General features: G+C 33.1%; 9 protein-coding genes and 1 non-coding gene across 10 annotated transcripts; 5 read left to right on the top strand and 5 right to left on the bottom strand.

The window, feature by feature from the left end:
- ASCRUDRAFT_14141 (uncharacterized protein) lies at positions 1-3488 on the bottom strand (the record flags this gene model as incomplete). The annotated part of the gene is made up of 2 exons (XM_020189174.1): positions 3124-3488; positions 1-484 (listed from the first exon to the last, which is right to left on the bottom strand). Coding segments are annotated over exons 1-2 (687 nt in total), but the record flags the coding sequence as incomplete, so codon positions are not given.
- ASCRUDRAFT_t99 lies at positions 2584-2657 on the bottom strand. Its single transcript has one exon. It is a non-coding gene; the product is annotated as a tRNA-Asn (tRNA).
- An 83-nt stretch (positions 3489-3571) lies between the features above and the next one.
- Positions 3572-4701, top strand: ASCRUDRAFT_76497 (uncharacterized protein; the record flags this gene model as incomplete). Its single annotated transcript, XM_020193495.1, has 1 exon — positions 3572-4701. A coding segment is annotated over exon 1 (652 nt), but the record flags the coding sequence as incomplete, so codon positions are not given.
- A 660-nt stretch (positions 4702-5361) lies between these two features.
- Positions 5362-6652, bottom strand: ASCRUDRAFT_91831 (GNAT family N-acetyltransferase). The gene has a single exon (XM_020195089.1). The coding sequence runs from the start codon at positions 6474-6476 to the stop codon at positions 5589-5591; it is 888 nt and encodes a 295-aa protein (XP_020046840.1). The 5' UTR covers positions 6477-6652; the 3' UTR covers positions 5362-5588.
- Positions 6653-6721: 69 nt separating this feature from the next.
- ASCRUDRAFT_71023 (uncharacterized protein) lies at positions 6722-7108 on the top strand (the record flags this gene model as incomplete). Its single annotated transcript, XM_020191877.1, has 1 exon — positions 6722-7108. The coding sequence occupies one exon, from the start codon at positions 6722-6724 to the stop codon at positions 7106-7108; it is 387 nt and encodes a 128-aa protein (XP_020046841.1).
- A 24-nt stretch (positions 7109-7132) lies between these two features.
- On the bottom strand, positions 7133-7472 carry ASCRUDRAFT_81461 (uncharacterized protein; the record flags this gene model as incomplete). Its single annotated transcript, XM_020194622.1, has 2 exons — positions 7133-7156; positions 7188-7472. The coding sequence occupies 2 exons, from the start codon at positions 7470-7472 to the stop codon at positions 7133-7135; spliced, it is 309 nt and encodes a 102-aa protein (XP_020046842.1).
- A 2284-nt stretch (positions 7473-9756) lies between these two features.
- Positions 9757-11833, top strand: DSE4 (endo-1,3(4)-beta-glucanase). The gene has a single exon (XM_020193497.1). It carries the CDS (start codon positions 9773-9775, stop codon positions 11780-11782), a length of 2010 nt encoding a protein of 669 aa, XP_020046843.1. The 5' UTR covers positions 9757-9772; the 3' UTR covers positions 11783-11833.
- Positions 11834-12293: 460 nt separating this feature from the next.
- On the top strand, positions 12294-13269 carry SAR1 (Arf family GTPase SAR1). The gene is made up of 2 exons (XM_020193498.1): positions 12294-12414; positions 12551-13269. Exons 1-2 carry the CDS (start codon positions 12396-12398, stop codon positions 13099-13101), a joined length of 570 nt encoding a protein of 189 aa, XP_020046844.1. The 5' UTR covers positions 12294-12395; the 3' UTR covers positions 13102-13269.
- Positions 13270-14471: 1202 nt separating this feature from the next.
- Positions 14472-15989, top strand: ASCRUDRAFT_35890 (RNA-binding ribosome assembly factor RBP95; the record flags this gene model as incomplete). The annotated part of the gene is made up of 3 exons (XM_020190651.1): positions 14472-15003; positions 15124-15374; positions 15720-15989. The coding sequence occupies 3 exons, from the start codon at positions 14472-14474 to the stop codon at positions 15987-15989; spliced, it is 1053 nt and encodes a 350-aa protein (XP_020046845.1).
- A 537-nt stretch (positions 15990-16526) lies between these two features.
- SYP1 (Syp1p) lies at positions 16527-19937 on the bottom strand. Its single transcript, XM_020193499.1, has one exon. The coding sequence runs from the start codon at positions 19832-19834 to the stop codon at positions 16541-16543; it is 3294 nt and encodes a 1097-aa protein (XP_020046846.1). The 5' UTR covers positions 19835-19937; the 3' UTR covers positions 16527-16540.
- Between the last annotated feature and the right edge of the window lie 106 nt (positions 19938-20043).

Genomic DNA, 20043 nt, shown 5'->3' on the forward strand with positions numbered 1-20043 from the left:
GATTCTGAAATTGATACTGATGATCCTGATTCTGAAATTGATGCAGATGATCCTGATTCTGAAATTGAAGATGAACTAGAGCTAGAAGTAATTGTGGAGTCTGAGCTTGAAGACACAGATTCAGATGGTATCGTGGATCCTGAGCCTGGTGAAGCAGGTGAATCAGATACGGATAGAGTTGGAGTTGATGAAGTTGAGCTTGAGGTTATAGAGTCGGTCTGAGAACTGGATAAAGATCCGGCTTCGAGAAAGTCGGTATTAGTTGAGGTTCCGGTGAATGTGTAGTCGAGTTCTCCGTCGGTGAAAATATCCGTCAATTTATCACAGTCGATAGCTGTAGTGTACTCAAAATAATCAGTCGTACAAGTTTCACAGCTACAATCAACCACTTCGGTATAAGTGACATATTCTGCAAGACAGTAGATTTCATCCTCTTCACTTATGGAGGTGGAATCCGCCACCGGTTTGGCCTGCGCTAGGTAAGCTAGAATAGAGAGTAATAGAGGAAGCAAATACTTCATTTTTATCGCCGATTTGAAGACAGTTCAAAAAAGATAGAAGTTGCTAGATATAAAAGAATGGACAGGATAGATAGGAATCTATCTCATAAAAAGGGCTTGAAAGGAGTTGGAAGGAATACAATTTGGTAGGCAAATAAAACGAGTGTATGAGTTGATATGAAGCAGGATTTTGGGTGCTGAAAAATCATTACAACTATGATAAAGAGAAATGTTATATTTATATGGATTTTGAAAAATCAATAAGTCTTCGGAAAGTTTCAAAAAATTGTAAAAAGGGAAAGTAATTGAACAGGAAAAGTTGGATTAACCAACCTGCAATGTAGTGAAATTTGCGAAAAGAAACTTAGCACAGGGACCAACCCTAAGGATATTTGCAGCACGAAAGAGGACCGCTAAAAATAAATGGCCTGGAAGCCACCGTGGAAACCACACGAAAAAGAGCTCCTCCTGCTTCTCTGCTGCTATTGACTCCACGCTCTGCAAGGAGCGCGCGCCCAGCTCAGGCACCGAGTCCCGTTTGCGGAACCATCCAGAAGGACCCTTCCATGTTCTGCAGGGCCTGTGGTGGTGCAGAAGCAGCACCAGCAGCAGAGGCTCTTTGGCATACGCAGCAGCTGCTCCAACTGCCATCAAAGTCAAGCCAAGCCCAGTTTTGTCAGCACATCCACCATTAATCAGCGCACCCAGTCAGCTGGAAGTCCGGGCACCACGTCAGATTGGTCTCTCTTCAAACGGGCCACCATCTCTCAGCATTAATCGTTGTACTATTCTGTTTGTAGCAGGTACACCGAAAAGATCAAGGGGATCATACAGACCAAACAGCAGCTGCTGGATCAATGAACCCGGTTTCCTTTGGTTTTAAATGAATTGGTTGTATTTCACAAAATTTGGCACTTGTGTCTTGATCTCAGTGGCCCTCTAGATGTTGAAAGATCAAACATCAACGGTTCCAAAATCTGTGCATTGGTACACCCATAACCCGAATTCTTACAAATGTAGTCAATTTGCGCTTTGTCACCATGCTACGGTAATTTCCATTTCGGCCTTTTTTGAACCATTGCCATATAAATGGTCACCGTTTAAACATGCGCAGCTTGGAGATAGAAGAATCCATTTCATATTCTACTCAAATAAAGGTTCATCAATAATAAAAACCAACAAGAATTAAGCTGACAAAACCCAAAGAACGTTTAGTTGGCAAAACTTCATTCATCTTTCTTAATCATTATCACTTTGATTGATATTTTGAAAGTGAACTGAAAAATTGTTTTGAAAACATTTTGATTTCTCATGCGAATTAATCACCTTGCAAGTCCCAATCGTTTTTAATTATTAGTCCTGGCCAGGATATTTATGTGGCAATCAAAGTAAACATATTCATCCAATTAATAATCATTACTCCTACATCCGTCTTGATTAAATCTGTCTATGAAACAACCATTTTAAGTACTCCCAACAACCCAACTCAGAAATCTAAAACCTCTTGTTTTTGCAATCTTTTCAAAGTATGGTCTCGCTCCAAACTTCATCACTTGGAAAATTTGGAAAAAAAATGGAAAACAATCGAACTCTAAATAACAGAATATCATCTGACACTAACCGCAAACACAAAAGAAAAAAGAAAAGAGAGTAAGAAACAGTCAATAGACCAAACTCTCTTAAATAAAACATTACAACAAAATCTCAAAACTCACCAACATCAATGCAAATCCCTGCCAAAAATGAAGTCATCAAATTGTTTCAACGATACCTAGAACTTATCCACCAACCGCGACTGTTATTACCTAAAAATCTTAATAATCAAATCATCAAATCATCAACAGCTTGAGCATAACCTATTCAAACACGATTTTCATTCAGCTATTTTGCAACGCCATCCAATACCAATTTTTTGGCTGCGCTTATTGGATGGAATCATTGTCTGATTCAAGATATAATAAGAACATCTTCAAATATTAAAATCCACCTCAATAACTTCATATCAATTTCAACAACACAACTAATAAAATCGAGTTAAAACTAATGTATCATGTGACATTTAGAAAAAATGTTTAAAAAAGCACGACCTCGGAGAGGATCGAACTCTCGATCTTAAGATTAACAGTCTCACGCCTTAACCAGCTTGGCCACGAAGTCTTCTATTTCCTGGGACTATTACATTTACTATATATATACTATATTATTACTGCAGCCTATTATTCCAATTTTAACTTTGATTTACTTTTATTGGTTAGTTTCACCCTCATCATCCAATGCCGATCTAATGTAGCATGATATTACTCAATCAGTGATGAAACTCAATTCAACTTACAAACTCATCCGAATATACAAATTACTACAACTCCAAATATACCATTATATGGAAATACTTAAATAAATATATCGATTCTAATTTCTTGTTTATAAATAAGTATAAAAGTATATAAAAAATAAAAAAATAAAATCAATTTAAATCTGAGGCAAATAGCCAGAACTAAAAAATAAACGAAAACGAAAGGGCCTATGAATCCATACATTGAACTAGTTCAAATAAATTATAAAATGTTTCTCGTTTATTTCTTGTTATCTTTGAAATGGTCTTCGATCTTGTTGGCTAAGATACCACCGATTAAAGCACCACCTAATTTGGCTAATTTGGAGTCTTTGGCTTTACCACCAGCATAGTATCCAGCACCGGCACCAGCGACAGAAGCTAAGAATCCTCTTTCGCCTTCTTGACCTTCGCCAATTGGTTGTTGTTGTTGTTGTTGTTGTTGGTTTGATTGGCCTTTGTCGGAACCTGAACCGTAGAAACTGTTAGCAGACATTGTNGATTATGATAAGTTTAAAAGTGAGCTGGAGTAAAATGTAATCTGATGAAATCTATCGTATGATAACGAAAAAACAAAAGAAACAGAAATCTTTTAGAGAAATCCATCCCCTTATATACCAGTCTTCAATACTCAGAAAATGGCGAATGGTGGTTCGCAGCTTTGTATTGGCTGAGTCGCTTTGCCTTGTTTATGGAACCACAGTGCCGGGTTTTGGCTGTGCCGAGCCAGCGTTGTGGGCTGCATTCTCCACCGATTGGGTTTTTGTGGATGATATATTGGTGTCCTGATTAGGAAACTGGAGGAAGCTGGAGGGAGCACTGCTTTTGCTGTTTTTGCTGCTTCTGATGCCGATTCTTTCTTTGAGGCAGATCCTTTCTTCTTTCCAATGCTTGCTCCTATTTACTTGGTGGGTTTTGGGCAGGCTTTCAGCTTCTTCTAATTTATAATAGCACAATTTTATTTGGTTGGTTTTTTTCTATCTTCAGCTCAGTTGCAATTCAAATATAACTACACTTATATCTCATATGCTAGGTATTAAATTGTATCCAATTCCTCTGTCCTTTGGCTTTTTTTTATTGTTTAATTTATCTATTTTGCTTGTTTTGTATTTATCCTTGAATTATCTACTAAATTTGGCCTCTGGATTATTGATTTAATTTGTTTTATTTCCTCGTAAACTTTAACTACTATCAATATCGCTGAAGAATATGAAAAAATGATCAACTCAATCTGCAAACCAATTGATTTAAATAAAACTAATAATAACATTAGCAACAATATTATTAGTAATAATAATATTAATAATATTAATAACATTAATAACATTAATAGCAATAATAATAACAATAGCAATATAATCCCCAAAACTTCCCCAACTGCAAATTCATTAGTTTCAGAAATAAGTAATTTGACCAATAACTTCAAAATTTTAAGCTCCTTATCTAATCATTTATCTACAACCAACCAGACTCAAAATAATATCCTTAATCCTACCATTGCTATTAATAACAATAAAGCTCTTTCATTGACCTCATCAGAACCAATATTAATCAATAACAATAATATACAAAATATTTCATCATCTCCCGCTTTCAACATAAATGCACCAAAGATTAATCAACTGGACAGCCCAAATACAGACTCCATTGTCCAAATTAAATCAGCTCCAATTTTTTCACATGCACAAATAAAGATGAGTCATTATAACTATAATAGTGGTGATAATGAAAATGAAAATGAAAATGATAACTTAATCGACTTTAATAGTACTTCATTTCAACTAGACGATTCGATCTCAATTGAATCGGATTCAAATACCACAAAAACTTCTGTTATAATTGATGATTTTCCTGAATATCAAAATCTAAATTGTTCCAATGGCCATAACAACAAAAGCAATAGTGCTAACCATAATGCCAAAAACCGTTATTTTTCAAATTTTTATTTCACTAATTTTGATGATATAACCGATTTATCGCTTCATCCAAGACACTTTTATAACCATAAACTCAAAAAGACATACATAAATAATAACAAAAATAATGAAAATTACAACTATTATAAAAATAAAAAATATCCGAGTTTGAATCAGAATAAAATAAAGCATTTAGTCAATTTTAAATTGAACAGTATATCCAATATTTATAGCATTAATCCAACCATTGAACTTGATGCTGCTGATATAATAAAATGTTTTACTACATGCAAGTATTTCCGAAAAGCAATCAGGAAGGATGATATGAATATGGATATGAATATGGATATGGATATGGATATTGATATGTATATGGATATGAATATGAATGTTGATAATGAATACCATTTGTGCAATTTATGCTCATTTTATAAATGGATTGAGAATAGAGAATATTTAAATCATTTAAAATTTGCTCATGGAATCTTAATGAGCAAGAACAAGATGACTTATCAAATCATAAATATTCCAAAGAGTTTGTATATTAAAAGAGTCGATAAGTTTGAGATAATATATGTCAAATGTTGTAATTGCTTAAAGTTCATTCGATTGGGATTACCAGAATTAGAGTCTGAGTATAATGAAAACGAGTTTTTAAATTTCTACAGGTTCAAACACCAAGGATTATATCATAATTATTTTGATCATTGTTTGAAATGTTATAAAGAATATAGATAGGTATATAAAATGGAATATGAATAAATGAGCACATATATATGTATGGGTAAATTATAATATAGTATAATAAAAGCAAGAAAGAAAGAAAGAAAGAAAGTAATATTAATTAGTATCGTTGTGGATTTTGAATATTTCACCCTTTTTCCAAGGTGTTTTACCTTTATTTGAACCTCTAACCATAATATCTAGTCTACCATAGTTCACACCTAGTTTGCCATTGATAACTTTTGAATTTGTATTATTTATTCTTTCAAGAGATAAATCTGAATTGTGATTGTAAACGTAGACATCGGTGATATGTTCAAAGCCAAATTTTTTATAAATTGGGATATTTGAGGTAGCAGAACTTTCCAAGTAAGTCAAGTAATTGTTGTTATCGATATAATGCTTGAACATGTAGTTGATTAAATGTTTTGCATAGCCCTTGCCCCTGGAATCGACATCAGTGCCAATATAAATTAAAGACCAAGTATATTTGTTATCGTCGCCTAATACCCGATCTTTTGTGTTGGACAAAACATTGAATAATTGAGTAAAGATTTTTTTAAAGCCTTCAAAACCAGATAACCAGGCAACTCTTAGATAGCCGGATCTAATTAGAGTAAGATAACCATCTTCGATAATAAGATCTGGAGGAGCCCAAATGGATACACAGGAGAAATCAGAAACTTCTGAATCTGAAGCATCTGAACTAGAGCTAGAGCTAGAGCTGGTGCTGTTCTTTCTGGTGCCCAAACACAAACCACCTCTTAGGATATGGGAGTAGAGATAAGCTTCGTATAGAGCCAATTCTGCTTTATGGCGTTGGCGGTGGTCTTTGATATGGTTGAACAAATACTTGTCCAAAGTATCATCGACAAAGGCATTGAGAAGACATTTAGCGGCTGATTTGTAGGTGTCGTAGGTGATCACCTCCACAGTGAGGCTGGGGTCGGATTTGGTGGATGCAGAAACAGAACCAGTCTTTGGGGTTGATTGCACTGAGGCCATTTTGAAGCACAAGAGATAGAACTGATGATGAGATGTAGTTGGAGTAGATGAGGGCTGCAAGAACTGGAGGACAACTGCAGAATATTTATACCAAAAGATGTCAGAACCAGATAATCTGTTGCAGCTGTTTCGAGCTGATTTGAGTTCCTTCTTCCACTGCTCTATCACTGTGTTTCGACCCATTTCGAGAGTTGTCGCCAGATAAGCTTTCCGTACTGATGGAGCAGCTTACACACCTGACTAAAATGGCCGATTGGTCGAGACTGCCCCAGATCTCACTCTGCCGCGTGCTTCTTCTTTGGCCGCAAACAGACACAGGCGCGGTTCGTCGTCCGGCGGCTCTTCGGCTGCACAGTGACCATACAAACACAGCTACTTTGGCTCAGCAATTGTCCACGTGGGTAGCATATACGACCTGCCATCCGGAAAAGGAAGAAGCTTGCTTATGTAATACACGCACTGTCCGCTTTACCCGCTGTTCGCTTACGCACTGTTCGCTGGGAAAAGTAGACGCCCCACCGAACCCGCCACTTAAAACCTCGGGTCACCAGCAGAACTCTTCCATCTTCATCCAGCTTCTCCTCTTTAGTACTGTTGATTTGATGCCACTGGACAATAGAAACCAACAGTAGCTTTCAACCACAATGTTTTGCAGTTTAAAGCTTTGGGTATTTCAGCAGCTGTGGGTGGGTTGCAATGGCTGGTCTTTACTATCACTGATGCTACTCGACATGGACCACCATGATTTCTATGGCACTTTTTCACTGTGGTGATGTTTTTTAATTGCAAATGTTGGTTATATTGCTTCAACTGATTGGGTTTGGATGTTTTATTGGTTGTTTGATTCAAACCAATATTTCGCTCGCATAAAGATGGTTGAATAAACACAATCATCACCTCTATTTTTTTCCATTTCATTGACTTAAGCTGCTTGACCTGTCTTATCTGCTTGTTTTGAACTGTTTTTTTGTTATTATATTTACAAATTACTCCCATTTTTCAACCAGTTTAATAAACGATATGATTTTGATGGTTATTATATCCAATTGACCCAATCTAAAGTTACTGTTCATCGAAGATGAACCAAAGAAATCAAAACAAAGAAATCATATAAATTGCATTCAAATTTTCTTTATGTCTTACTTTTTGAAATATTTGATTCATAACTATCATAACTATCAGAATTAACAACTATTGAATAATTACCAATGAATTATCTGAAACTATCTTTTATCACGCTGATCCTACTAATCAGCTTCATCAATATCACATTAGCTCAATTCTCTTCTGATGAATTGTTTACTTTATTTCCAAATGGTTCAACTATGTTCAATGTTTCCTTATCATCTCCATTATCTTCATCTACAACAACTAAACACTCAACTGACTGCTCAATATACACTTCTGCTGATATTCCAAACAGGAATCTCCAAGTTTCTTTTTCTTCAACAACAACAACAACATTAGCTGGGTCTCAAACTGGTATCTTCTCTCACTCTTCTGACTACGATTCTAACAATTCCAATAACGATTTCACGAAATTTACAAGCTTAACTACAATTACTGAAACAAAAATTGAATACATTACGGAAATTAAAACTTTATATAAAACTCAATATTCAACTGACGAATCTCTTCAAACTTTTACAAATACAATAACCGAATTACAAACTGATATCTCCACAGATTCGTATGAACTTGAATGTCGTCTCTTATCTACTATTACTGAAAGAATTACCGAATCTTCTCAAGACGTTAATGACAACAAATCTCAATCAACTTCATCGTCGACATCACTTTCTGAAGAAACTAAAACTGTTGATAAAAATATTGATAATAGTGCTAATAGTGATAATAATGATAGTAGTGATAATACTAATAATACTAATGATACTAATACTATTGGAAACACTGACAATGTACTGAGTAATAATACAAATGATAACAATAACATTATCACTGAAAATAATTCTAAAACATCCAAATCTATCACTGTTACAATCACCCAAGCGACTCAAACAACAGAAAGCACTCAAGACACCCAAGACACCCAAGACACCCATAAAACTGAAATCATTCAAAACACTGAAAGTATCCAAGACACTGAAAGTATTCAAGACATTGAAAGTATTCAAGACACTCAAAGCATCCAAACCCCTCAAACCTCTCAAACCATTGGAAATAGTCGAAGCACTCAAACCACTGAAAGCATTCAAAATACCCAAAGTGCACCAATCATTAAAAATACTACTTCAAAAATATTAGATGTTTCTAGAACAATTAGCTTAGCAACAACATTAACTACATCTATCATTTCCTCAAAATCCTTAACAAAGTCTAGCACCGATAACAAAGAAATTTCCACCAATAAACAAACTTCTATTATTGTCGAATCAAACTCCATTCTTGCCACTAGTGCAATTGCTTCAATTATTTCTTTGGAAAATATTTCTACTACTTCAACTTCCATCGTGTATTCAGCTTCCACAACTCCTTCAGCTATTTATTCTGAGACGGGTTTAACCTATAGTTCAGTGACAATCGATTCAAGTAAATTTCAACCTTTAATCACAGATTCAGACTTCTTAACCTCAACTTCTTTATCCTTATCGATTAATACGAAGACTATCTCTGTTCCAGTCACTATTACATTAACTGAAATTGAAACCTTATCTGGTGATGTCATTACATTGACCTCTTATATCCCAATTTCATCATATTTATCATCTGTTCTTCACACCACAACATCTTCTGTTCAAACTTCTAAGCAAACTGGCTCAAGTGGTTTGGGGTTTTCCTCGTTTTCCAATACATCTACAAGTATCCAAGTTTCCAAATCAACTCCAAGCTTATCAACCAAACTTATAGATACTTCATTGGCAAAGGAAACAGAATCAACAAAAATATCAATTTCAAATGATGAAACTATCACAATAACTGCATCAGATTCATCAAGTACTTCAGCTGTTTCTTCAAGTGAATCATTATCGTTTTCGATTGAGTCATCACTCCTATATGTTTCAAGCGGAGATGTATTGTCATCATTCTCTCTTGTTTCCTCATCATTAGTAGAAATTGTGGTCACAAGTACTTTACATGTTGAATCATGTTTTACTGGAGATTTATTTGAACCTATATCAAACAATGCTCCCCCATCGATTTTTCTTAGAGATGAACCCGATTTAGATTTAGCGGAAGGTGTTGATAACGATGGATTACCAATTCAAACCAATAAATTTTATACTAATTTATTATTGGATGATCAATCCAATATGGTTTGGACGTATCCATATGGTATGTGGTTCGCTACTTATCACAATGGATTTGCTATTTCTCAAACAACATCATCTCAAATTACATTTTCAAATGGAGACAATGATAGCACTGCTTCATATTACACTGCACCAACAAATATCGGATCAGTGGTATTTTCGGCCACAGTTTTTGATGAAAATGTTTCAATGGATGTTACCGATTTGAAAGATATGTCAGTTTTAGTTACTTTATTTAAAGATTCTCTGGATAATGACGAAACATCAGATAATTTTATTGATATTCCGTTAGTTCAAGGGATGGGATTAATCTCGGGCACTTATAATGGGAACTTAATAACAAGATTAAAGTCATCAATTGGCTTTTCTACATTAGTATTGGAGAGTTCAACAAGTTTAAATTCAGATACACTTAAATACAAGGCTAGTTTATTTGATGGTGTTGATTGGTTAATTTATGTTACATTTCCTGAATCGAGTTTAGATTCAATGGATGAATATTCGTTGCAAGTTGAAAACAATTATGTTATCGAGGGTAATTTGGCTATTGATGGGCTACTCATTCAAGTTGCAGTTTCGCCGGATGATTCTAGCTTAGAAACATACTATGATCAGGCAGCAGGTATATATACTACCAGCGCTTATATCACTGGATCAGCTAGTTGTAATTCTGCAACTTATGCGATAAACTATGTTACTGAGGGATCTAGCATTTCTGGAAGCACTATGGTTTTTGCGTTACCACATCATTTAGTTTCTTTATCAGGCTCAACATCCCAATTTGCTACTGGTATTTCATTGGATTCAACCACTAAAGGAAAGATGTATGGATTCTTAAGCAATTCATTGATAATGAATGAGGATATCACAGACGTTAAAAGAATTAATTTCTTGCCAATTAACTCAACTAGTAAGGGAGAAATTGAATACACTGAAAAGCAACTTCAATTATTAGGAGAAGTGATTAATGAAGAATTGTCAGTTGATATTTCTGGAGCGCTTAACGGATTGAACACATACTACATTGGGAAAATCATTGATAAGTATGCATATATCTTATTGGTTATTGAAAGTATCGTTCAAGATCAAGAGATGAGTGAGTCTACATTAATCAGAATGAAAGAAACATTTGATATCATATTAAAAAATGAACAATTATATGCATTAATTTATGATACTAAATTTGGTGGGATTACATCATCAGGAGCATTGGACAATTATGCAGACTCAACAGGATTTGATTTTGGAGCATCATTTTATAATGATCACCATTTTCATTATGGATATATTATTCATGCTGCAGCTATAATTGGATTTGTTGATTACAAAGTTTATGGAGAAAACAGTACATGGGTATCAGACAACAAAGACTACATCAACTCGTTAATCAGAGATGTTTCTAATTCTAATAGGGACGACGAATATTTCCCATTTTCCAGGAGTTTTGACTGGTTTCAAGGACATTCTTGGGCATCTGGATTATATAGTTCAGGGTCAGGTAAGAACGAAGAAAGTACATCAGAGGATTACCATTACTATTATGGAATGAAATTATGGGGAAAAGTAACCGGAGATGGGTCGTTAGAAAACAGAGGAAATTTGATATTGTCAATAATGAGCAAAAGTATTAATTTATATTTTCTTTATTCATCTGAAAATACAGTTCAGCCATCGAAGATTATTGAAAATAAAGTTGCAGGTATCTTGTTTGATCAAAAAATTGATTACACAACATATTTTGGTACTAATACTGAGTATATTCATGGAATTCATATGTTGCCTATCACACCAATTTCCAGTATAATACGTAAAGAAAATTTTGTTGGGGAAGAATGGGATAGCAAACTAGGCGGGATCATCGACAGTGTTGAAAGTGGGTGGACAGGTATATTAAGATTGAATCAAGCATTGGTTAATCCTCAAGAGAGTTACGAATTCTTTTCACAAGAGGGATTTGATAGTGCAAAATATTTGGATAATGGACAGAGTAGAACATGGGCATTGGCGTTCAGTGGGGCATTGGCCAATCTTTGATTTTCCAGCACTGAGTTTGCATATTTTTTTATTTTATTTTTTATTTTTTATTTTTTGTATTTTCTTTTTCTTTTGCATTTTTTTCTACTGATTTTTTCTTTCACACTTGGCTGGTTTTTAATTATTTTTGTTTAATTGGTTGATTAATTATTCGTTTATTGGTATTTTTTTACTTGATTGGTTTTGGTTACTTTTTTTTCTAATAGGTATAGTCCAGGCGAAATGGGACCAGGTTTGTTCAAATAGCAACCTAATATTGTTTAATTACTACATTTTTTAACACATTCATTTATCTTAGTAGAAACATTATATTCTTTGCAACAGAAACAGATTCTGTTGTAAAAACCAGTGGAATGGAAAACGCATAATATGCAGAAACTGCACTTATACGCTTTCACTAGCGCTATCTTACGTATTTTCTGCTGACCCATAGTAGTGGATTTTAGAACAGAAAACACAACAGCAAAAAGAATTTTCTGGTTTTGGTTTGTTAACCCAAAAGATATTGCTACTTTGTCAGCAATTTTTGTCAGTTTACAACACACAGGTATAGAAGAGACTAGATAGGATTAGTCGCAGGCATTTATTTGGTATTTGAATTCATTGATCAGAAATGTGGATTTTTAATTGGTGTAAGTAGCAAGTGGTGTTTTTGGAAGGTGGGAGGTTTGTGCCTCCCTTTTTTTTGTCTCTATCCCAGTGTTTAGAACACAAGAACTAACAACTTTTTTCTCCTGTATTCTTTTTTTAATTTGCAATCGATAACAGTCCAAGATATTTTAGCGTCTTTAGGATTATGGAATAAACATGGGAAACTATTGTTTTTAGGATTGGATAACGCTGGTAAAACCACCTTGTTACACATGCTTAAGAACGATAGATTAGCTACATTACAACCTACATTGCACCCAACTTCGGAAGAATTATCAATTGGGAATATCAAATTCACTACATTTGATTTGGGAGGCCATCAACAAGCCAGAAGATTATGGAAGGATTATTTCCCAGAAGTTGATGGAATAGTTTTCTTAGTTGATGCAGCAGACTATGAAAGACTTGAGGAAAGTAAAGCAGAATTGGATGCATTGTTTGCTATTGAGGAGTTATCCAAGGTCCCATTTTTAATTCTTGGTAATAAGATTGATTCTCCTAGAGCCATCAGCGAAAATGAATTAAGACAAGCCTTGGGATTATTTGGAACAACAGGCAAAGGAATCGTTCCATTAGATGGAAGAAGACCAGTGGAAGTATTTATGTGTTCTGTCGTTATGAGACAAGGGTATGGAGAAGGTATTAGATGGTTATCGCAATATATTTAAATGATCCGGTGGTCTATTCAGTGATTGTATGGAGCTTTTCCTCAGATATTTCTTAGATATCTCTCAGACCTTTGCAGATTTATTTTGTTTCATTTATTTGTTACCTTTCTTTTTGTAATCTCAATAATTTTAATATATTTTTAATACATTCTACAAATTTACTTATCCTTTTGTTTTTACTTTATTTTTGTTTCTCTACGGGCTGCCCCCTGATATCAGTACATTTTCCAGGACAATTCACTCTGTAACAGGGCACTTTGCTTGTAATCTGAGGTCGCCCCCCTGTGGAATTCAGAACTATTTAATAGCTCAGTCGAGTATACCACTTTCATCAAATTAGAATTTTATTTTTTGTTAATTTAAAAGCAATTTCAATTTGCAATACACAATATTAAAGTATTTTCAAATAAAATTTATTGATTACAAAATTCAGCAGTCCATGTATAATAAAAGACTTGAGGAGATTCAAATAATCTTAAATAATCTTAAATGATTTGAAATAGTCTTAAATCGTCTTAAATATTCTTAAACACTTTCAAAATGATATAAATTGGTATCAACATTCACTGATTTTTATTTTTTTTCCTTCTACTTTTTTCTTCCTCGCTACACCATACTACTGTTGCTATAATATATTCTTACATCATCTGCTTGTATAGTAATTCTACACATATACTCACATATTTCCATACCATACCATATCATATATCGGATTTCAAATTCTGCAAAATGGGATTGAACAATGTATATCAAGTATCAACCTGCGATAACTGTGGTTATAAATTGAACTCATGTACTTCAATGACTTGCGATAATTGTGGTGCTTCATTGATTTTCCCAAATTGAGAACGATATAGCGTATATACAATCTTATTCTACTATACTATTATCCACCCATATTGTTTGTTTTTATTTCATTCTATTCTGCTCTCATGCTCTCACTATACTATCACATTATCTTTTGTATTATAATTCGTGTCTCATAACAGACCAAATGTTCACTATTTCCTATATCAATTATAAATCAACTGCTTATAACAGACTCAAACTAAGTGATTTCTCGCTGTAGCACCCAGGAAACACAACACACCAGCTAGTTCCACTACTGATGTGCCGTAGGACCACTTCCCAGTCGCATTTGAAGAAAGAAACAGAAGAAGCTCAGAAAGAAGAAGTAAAATTTGCTGCTTTTGGTGCTCTTTGGAGGTTGCCCGACCTTGGTCAGGGCTCTAATAATTTTTTTTTAAATTTTTCAAAACAGCCAAAAGTTTCTCTTCAGCTCCCGAAAGAAATGCTCTTCACCAACTTGTCTTTAGCTCTCCTGCCTACAAAACGCTTCAGTAGTGTTTTTGCTTGATATATCTGCTTCAATGGTTACACATATACCTGCCTGGAAGAGATCTGGTTTAAAAATCAGGTCTCAGCTCGCTGAAGACCCTCTTTCTCTACCAACATCGACCTTCACCACCAAAGCCTTTTCTCTCAACGATACCAACTCCAACAACAGCATTGGTGCTATAGATTTGGATTGCAAAAATAACAGCAAAAAGAGAAAGATAAATAGTATAAATGATGATTCCCCCATGGGAACCCCGAGGAAAATACCAAAAAAACCAAAAAAACCAAAAAATGAAAGAGATACACCTCCAGTGAAAGATCAACTAATATATTTAAGATCGTTCACAAACGACAAAGAAAACTGGAAATTTTCTAAATCCAAACAAAATTGGATAATCAAAAATATTCTTAATGAGAATCAAATTCCAATGACTAATTTCGACCCCTTTTTATTCAATTATATTAAAGACTTACAAGGTGGTTCAAAAATTAGAATTTTAAACGAATTTAAATCAAAGATAGATACTTGGAATAAAATCATTGATAACGTTGATAATCAATTGGGTGTCCTAGAATCTGAAAACAAAAAAATACTTAAAAAAGATACTGTGCTGAACCATAAGACGATAAAAACACAAAACAATGAAAAAAATGAAAAAAATAATGAAAAAGATAATGAAAAAGATAATGACAATGATAATGACAATGATAACAATAAAGATCAAGATAAAAACAGCAAAAAAGAGAAGAGGAAAAAAAAGCAAAAAACCAAATTTGAATTGGAAAAAGAAAAGCCCCCCAATTACCAAATAATGATGAAAATCAATCAACTTCTACCCATTATAAGCGATGAAACTATATTAATAAAAGGTTTGGAACTCTTTAATAACAACAACAATAATAAGAATCTTAATGACAGTACAGAAGAAATGGAAGTTGAACATAATTATCAAGATCAAATAACAAATGACAATAAAACCGATTTAAAAAAGGAATCTCATATCGAAATCTCAAATAATGTGAATATTGAGAATATAAATAACAAAGATATTCGAAATAAAAAATACTCTAACTTAACAATTTTTAAGGTTGATCTCAGTGAGCCAATCGATTACAATCAAATTCAAAAAAAAATTGATTATAATATATCTGATTCTAATATAACTGTTGATCATGCTGAAATTAATATAAATATTGAATCTGAAAGCAAAAGTGTTGATACTAAAGTTGATGAAAAAGAAGAGATTGCCAAAATATCCGGACCACTTTCAAATGATAAGAACTCAAACAAAAAAACTAAAAAAAATAAAAAAATAAAAAACAAAGATAAAGATAAAGATAAAGAACTTCGGGCGTCAAAAAAAACACAAAAGCTAATTAAATCTCTAGAAATAGGTCAGTCAGAAGATTCGAAAGAAAAAGAGAAATCTGATAAACCAGACTTGGAAAACTCTGAAAACTCTGAAAACTCTGAAAAAATCAAAAAATCAAAAACCAAGTCGAAATCAAAATCAAAGAAATCAAAGAAATCAAAGGAATTGATAGAATAAATACGTAATATTTTTGATAATAAAAAGTGTGTTGATAAATAATGACTCCATTTTTCTACTGTCTACTCAAAGTACAATTTATAGATACCTTAATTGAAATAAGTTCAATTTAAATCATCTTTATCATCTTGCAATTGGAAAATAGTAATCAGTTCTAAATTTTTGTATTATACACGTAATTTATCTCAATAAACATAACTATCTATCCTTGTGGATTATTATCCATTATTGGTACGACTGTAGTTTATATAATTATAAAACTAAACTAACAATAAATAAAAGAGAAAATAAAAAAATACACAGATTATTTAGAATAGAAAAAATATCAAGTTTTTGTTTTGTAATATATTTTTATAATTTTTTTTTAAAACTTTTACTTTTTTTTTTGTAAATAATATCTAAAAGAACAGAAAAATACTAATGAAAAAACTAAAAAAGAGCTGAAAAAGAGCTGGATATGAAGAGAAGAACAAAAAGAAGAAAATTCAAGACAAGGAAAAAATTAAAAATTATCTTTAAAAGCTAAATTAATTTGATAAAAAAAAAAAAAATTAACCAAAAATAAAACTGCCGGAAATAAATGTTTTAGCAGTATTAACAACTTTCCAAGTTTCTGGATCGTTGTCACTGTTTTGTCCAAATATATCATCATCAATATTTTGATAGAAAAGGTTGTTATCAGCACAACATAAGGAAGTGCTTTCATTACTATCTATCAAGAACTTGGCTTGGCAGCCAGAAGAAGATTCTCTGGCCATTCCTTCAGTCATAAACCTTGCGATAATTCTTTCTTGTTGATGTGTTCTGCTTAGTGTCAAAGGTTCCTTGTATTTCCAGGTAATTCTCTTTTTATCTTTATTGAATGACCCTTGAGGCTTTGAAAAAGCAGATGTTGTTTCCGTACCCTCTATTGACAAAGAAACACCAAAATCATTCAAAATAATAGAGGTAGTATCATCTAGTTTTGAAACAATCTTATGGCTTAATTTTATTGTTAGCATACAACTAGCTTGATGACTTTCAAATCTCCAAATTGGTGTTAAAATGATTGGAGATTCCTGATTTAATAACATGTATTTTAAGCCTCCGACGATTCTTGAAGAAACTTGCAAAGTATTCAAATTATAGAGATAATTATGGTTGCTATCATCATCTTGCAGGTTGTTGGAAGTATTTATTGGTCTTAAAAATACTGCATTGGGAACAATTTTCTGGATTTTAGGATCCAACTTTAATTTCAATAAAGAATTACTTGGTAATTGATTTAAAGGCTCTCTTATATAAGTGAACGCAATTTGGCCAATTGTCTTGGAGGATTCTAAGACTCCATTTTTGAAAGTCGCAGAAAAGACTTCTAAAATACTGGCGTTTAGCCCTGGGACACTTAAATCTGGATGAGTAAAACCGTTATTCAATAAATTTCCAGTCAAATCAGCCTTTAAACTCGTTGCACGAGAATCTGTTCTCTGCTGAGACACCAATGAAATTGAATCATTGTTATCAAAGTACTTCCTATTTGGGGTTAAGGAACCAAAAGTGTTGCTCGACCTTGTAGTTAATTTTTGAGATTGAGGTGTACTGAGACTTTTAGCATTATTGATACTGCTGGTGTCAAAAGAAGATTTGCCTTGAGTATCAAGATCGGCTTCGGTCAAGTTTGTGAATAATTTTGAGACAATATCTTTTCTGCGAGTTGATGGAACTTTGGGAGTTAATTTTGGTAAATCTGTAGGTAAATCGTCATTGTCATTATGTTTGTCATTACCATTTACGTTATCACTCTCAGTCACGATGTTTCTACTTGAAACTGGATTGTTTACGGGAGAAGATGGAGTTGAATTTGAATTTGAACTTTGGTTTATACTTTGATTTCCACTTTCGCTATGTAAATAAGATCTCCTTACAGGTGGAGGTGGTGGAGGCTGAACTTGAACTTGAATCAAAGGAGGGCCAGAGGTCTTATTGGTATCATTGAAAATATCGCTCTCTGAACTATTGTTTTTATCGTTTCTGGTATTATTCTTATTTGGTAGTGTTACTGAACTTGCCGATTTTAAATTTTCATCAATACTGGAAGGATAATTTGATGATGAAGGGCGGGCAAGAGAAGAATCTGTTAAAGATTGAAAAGGTTTTGAGTTTCTAGGATCAGGTAAATCAGAGTTTGAATTTTTAGAAACCAAAGGTTGGCTCGATTGAGATTGAGATTGAGATTGAGATTGAGGTGGAGGTGGAGGTGGAGGTTGAGATGGATGAAATGGCAAAGGTATTGATGAAGTTGCAAAATCATCATCTGGAGAAGATGGACTTGAACTAAAACTGAAATTTCTGTCATTTAATTTTGGTTTTGATGGAATTAGAGCAGGGGTAATACTTTTGTTATTTTCTTTATTAGTGTTAAGAGCTGGATTTGAACTTGGGACTTTAGATTCGGGGAGATCAAGACTTGATTTTGAAACTTCTTTTAGGTTATCATAAGCATCAATGTTGTTGTTGCCATTAGTATTATTAGTATTGTTATTTACCCTTTTGGATAGGACAATTGCTGAAGAGTGAGTAGATTGAACCTCAGGTAAAGGCTCGAAATCAGAAGAGAACTTTGATTTTGCTTGAGTTGAAAAATTATTGTTTTGATTGTTATTTATGAATTTCTTTGATTTTGATCTATTAAAGATAGAGCCAACTCTGGATCTTAATTTGTGTTTTTTATCCTTTGATGGAGAATTTGTAATTAAAATGTGGTTATCATTTGAAGATCTTTCAAAAGAGGAGGATGTCATTGGGTTTGAATTTGGAGTTGTATTTGCAATTGGTGATGTATTATAATTGTTTGAAGAATGATGTATTAAAGAATGCAACTTTCTATGAGGATGTTCTTTATTAATGTCATTAGTACTGTTGTTGACATTGTTATTAAAAATATTATTGTTATTATTGTTATTATTGGTAGTAGTGTTGATTGGACTATCAGATTGGTTATTAATGTTTGGTATAATATCATTTTTAGAATCATTTTGTTCACCAATTGGATTTAAAGAAAATCTTTTAATTTCATCGTCAGGGTTAAAGGATACTAAATTTTCAAAAATCTTTTCATTATTTTTCAAATTCAGAGTATATTTATCATTTAAATTGGATTGAAGTTGCAAAAGTAAATCTTTTAAAAAGATTAATCTGTTATATTCGAATTTTTCAAAATTTTCAAAAAAAATAAGAGAATTTTCATTGAAATAGTTCAAATCATTGCGAGTTACTGAATTATGTTTTATTTTATTTAATTGAGATAATATATCGTGGTAATAATTATTTTTAGTTGGATTGAATGAATTTTTTAAAGGTTTTATTATAATTCTATTTAAGTTTTTAATTAGATTTTTATTTGAATCGATTTCAGAGTTAATTTCATATAAGATGGAGTCCCAAATAGATTTAAAATTACCCAAATGATCAGGCAAATTAGAATTATTATTATTGTCATCATTTTTATTTTCATTTTCATTCTCATATTCACTGCCATTTTCATTATTTTCACTGTTATTAGGATTTTTGTCGTTGAGGTTTTTGTCTTTGAGAAACAAGTTCCCCTTGAATTGAGGATTCACCGCAGATTCCTTGATGATATATTTATGAACATTTGAATTTATATTTTTTCCCTTCGATTCCATTAACTTCATTAAGCGACTAGCATAGTGTTGGTTTAGTGCAATGTAGTCAAACAAAAAGGAACCAATTTCATTGTTAAGAGCCTTTGATTCTAAGATTCTGGAATTTAAGATGTTGATTGATTCACTGGGATCTTTGGAAACAAGTATGGTGGAAGACAATTGGGTTCTCTCTTCTTCCATTTCAGCGCTGAAAAGAAATTGATAGCTGTGGTGAGCAGAGGCGATGTGGGCAACAAGAACAAAATATAGAAATTAAAAAGACAAGTTTGCTGGAGAATTGAATATATTTGTTCTCTTGCTGGATTATTATATTTTTTCCTTTTTATTTATTTTCTGAGCTTCATCTCAAATCCGTCCAAAATGCAAGTATAGGGGCTGCCCTGAATGTT

This window comes from Ascoidea rubescens (genome assembly GCF_001661345.1).
Source record: "Ascoidea rubescens DSM 1968 unplaced genomic scaffold ASCRUscaffold_8, whole genome shotgun sequence".
NCBI lineage: Eukaryota > Fungi > Ascomycota > Saccharomycetes > Ascoideales > Ascoideaceae > Ascoidea > Ascoidea rubescens.

What these genes read in the sequence shown, in the direction of transcription:
- DSE4 (XM_020193497.1), top strand. Translation starts at nt 9,773, where the DNA reads ATGTGGTTCGCTACTTATCACAATGGATTTGCTATTTCTCAAACAACA.
- SYP1 (XM_020193499.1), bottom strand. Translation starts at nt 19,834, where the DNA reads ATGGAAGAAGAGAGAACCCAATTGTCTTCCACCATACTTGTTTCCAAA.
- ASCRUDRAFT_91831 (XM_020195089.1), bottom strand. Translation starts at nt 6,476, where the DNA reads ATGGCCTCAGTGCAATCAACCCCAAAGACTGGTTCTGTTTCTGCATCC.